General features: G+C 59.1%; 1 protein-coding gene across 1 annotated transcript; it reads right to left on the bottom strand.

Moving 5' to 3' along the window:
- Positions 1-499: 499 nt before the first annotated feature.
- On the bottom strand, positions 500-1,815 carry LOC123094931 (E3 ubiquitin-protein ligase Os03g0188200-like). Its single transcript, XM_044516795.1, has one exon. The coding sequence runs from the start codon at positions 1,777-1,779 to the stop codon at positions 511-513; it is 1,269 nt and encodes a 422-aa protein (XP_044372730.1). The 5' UTR covers positions 1,780-1,815; the 3' UTR covers positions 500-510.
- Between the last annotated feature and the right edge of the window lie 289 nt (positions 1,816-2,104).

Below are 2,104 nucleotides of genomic sequence, written 5' to 3'. Positions count from 1 at the left end.
TCACAAAGTATGAACAAGCTTGCTTTGGTTACAAGTTTGCAAGATCTTCTTTTTCGCCTTGCTATGAGGGGGAATGGATCTATTCATGGACTAGAGCAAGTCAACTGCAAATTAGCTGCAAAAAGAACACTTCCATGACAAACAATTGCTCCTCTTGTCAAGGCTTATGGAAAACTGAACTTCTCTAACGCTGAATATTGGCGCTGCTGCTGATTTCCAAGATGGATCTGCTATCGTTGTGCACTTCTTGTGCCTTATGATCTTATATGCTTATAAGGATTTCAGGTAATCGTTAGCTTGGTGATGACGATGCATGAAGTAGCTAGCACGGCGAGACCGATTCACAATTTTCTTAGCAAAAATAAGTCTGTATTTACTTATGTACAGAGAGTCGGAGATCAACTTCGAAATCGACCAAACTACAACTCTAAATGTACAGTTCCGGTCACGTTCAACAGAACAACACTGGGATCTCCACTACTTTCAATGCTACAGTAAGACAAAAATCAACTAAATGTGTTCCCTTGGCTTCACCGCTGCGATCGACGTCGCCGCCACCGGGACGGCAGAAGAGATCTGGAAGACCTCCGGGTTCCAGTCGCCAGCTGCGACGTCACCGTCAATGACGAACCCGGCGAACGTGAGGCTGTGCGCATAGTATTTCTCCGCTTGCCCGGCGTCGTCCTGCACCACCACCACCTCCACCGCGTCATCGCTGGCGGCGCGAGTTTGCAGCGGCGCCACCCTCCGACTGCTGCCGCCCAGCTCGCTTCGGTGTGGTCCCGACAACGCGCGGAACAGCGCCGACCATCGACCGCTAGGACGCGCTGCCGACATTGTCCGTAACGCCGACGGCACCCACCGCTCGCTTGATGTGCTCGCCGCTGCCGCGGCGGTCACCGCGCTCATCGCTCTGCGGAGCCGCTTCGCCTCCTCGATCTCCCTCCTCAGCCTCTCCGGCAGCCGCAGCGTGAACCTATCCACGCGCTCCTCCGCCGTCTCTGCCTGCTGCTGATCAGACGCGGCATCTTCAACTGGTGCTGGATCGGGAGTCTCGACGTTGATCACCGTGTCGTTGGACGTTTCTACCTGGGCAGCGAGGTCAGCCGCTAGGACGTGGCCGGCGGCGGCGACGGCCGGGTCGGCCAAGTCGGCTCGGCAGACTGGGCAGGTGACGTGCGCCGCGAGCCACACGTCGATGCACGCCGCGTGGAAGACATGGCAGCACCCGGGGAGGAGACGGAGCTTCTCCCCGTCGTCGGCGAACTCGGCGAGGCACACCGCGCACTCCAGAGCCCCGCGGCCGGCCTTGACCGCCCTCGCCCTCGCGTACGTCAGCACCGGCAGCGCCTCCATCGCGGCGACGTCGAGCCCGGGACGCCTCCTGCTACGGCTAACCGCGGACGAGAATGCGGCCGCCGCAGCGGCCGCGACGGCTGCGTTGGCGTTCGCGGCGGCCCCACCTCGGCGCGCGCCCGTGGCGGCGTCCGCACAGCGGCGGAGGTACGCGGAGAAGAAGCCGACCAAGAAGAGCGCCACGATCACGCCTACAAAGAGGATCGAGGTGGCAATGTTGAAGGTCCCGCTGCCAAGTCCTCCGGCAACTGGCGGCGGGGGCGGGGGCGGGGTTGACGCCCAAACGAAGGTCGCGCCGGCCGTCGGCGGCGTGAAGATGAACTGCGACGATGCGGGCCGGATTCCTGCAAGCACGAGGACTAGAAGTCGGAAGAATGGACGGTGGCAGTGAAGGCATGTGGTGCTTGGCGGTGAGGGCGCCATTGGCGTGCAGGCGGAGGACGGGACGTGCAGCGTGGAGGGAAGTGCGGCGGCGTGCGTGCGATGGAGAGGGAACATATGATGATATGAAGTGGTGGAGACGTGCAAGGAGTGACGTGGGAACGAGTAGGAGTCAAAGTTTTCTTTTGGGTATCATGGCTTCGGCTTCTTTCGTTTGACATTGTTAATTCAGGGACCAAATTAAGCGTGTGTTTAATGCTAACAAAATACATGTGTGTTTAGGTAAAGTCAAACGCACTTTGGCGTCGGTGATTAGACGTGTAGGGGTTGGGGGCGAATACCAAACCTCCTTTTCTGCCCCCCTCCC

Source organism: Triticum aestivum, chromosome 4B (assembly GCF_018294505.1).
Source record: "Triticum aestivum cultivar Chinese Spring chromosome 4B, IWGSC CS RefSeq v2.1, whole genome shotgun sequence".
In the NCBI taxonomy this organism is placed as follows: Eukaryota; Viridiplantae; Streptophyta; class Magnoliopsida; order Poales; family Poaceae; genus Triticum; species Triticum aestivum.
This window is presented reverse-complemented; position numbering and strand designations above follow the sequence as displayed.